This window comes from Bison bison, unplaced genomic scaffold (assembly GCF_000754665.1).
Source record: "Bison bison bison isolate TAMUID 2011002044 unplaced genomic scaffold, Bison_UMD1.0 scf7180017864078, whole genome shotgun sequence".
In the NCBI taxonomy this organism is placed as follows: Eukaryota; Metazoa; Chordata; class Mammalia; order Artiodactyla; family Bovidae; genus Bison; species Bison bison.
In genome coordinates, this window is record NW_011494650.1 from 312,021 (window position 1) to 312,338 (window position 318).

Consider the following 318-nt stretch of genomic DNA (forward strand, 5'->3'; position numbering starts at 1 on the left):
TCTTGAAGCCGCCTCCGGAGCTCCAGCAGGGCTTCTGCCTCCTCCTGCAAGGGGAGTGGGAGGTGCAAGGGGGTGCATTCCAGCTGCCCCATTTTACAGATGAGAAAGTTGAGAGGGTTGTAAAATTGGTCACACATCCGTGCCTCCCAATTCCATGCATGGGTCCTTTCCCCAAGTCCTTCTGCTCCCCTGGGGTCAGCCACTGGGAGGAGCCTTGGAGTGAACTGAGGGGATTCTCAAGTCCCACCACCCCACCCCCCACCCCTTTTTAAAAAGCATTTCTTAGGCTGTGTGGGATCTTCAGTTGCAGAATGCAGA

The 318-nt window shown here is 55.7% G+C and overlaps 1 protein-coding gene across 1 annotated transcript in view; it reads right to left on the bottom strand.

Annotated features, from left to right (window-relative positions):
* Positions 1–318, bottom strand: part of KIFC2 (kinesin family member C2) — a 7,780-nt gene that overhangs the window by 4,525 nt on the left and 2,937 nt on the right. The window contains exon 9 of the mRNA XM_010837584.1: positions 3–44. Coding sequence (XP_010835886.1) covers positions 3–44 — 42 coding nt within the window. The remainder of the gene's footprint in view (positions 1–2; positions 45–318) is intronic.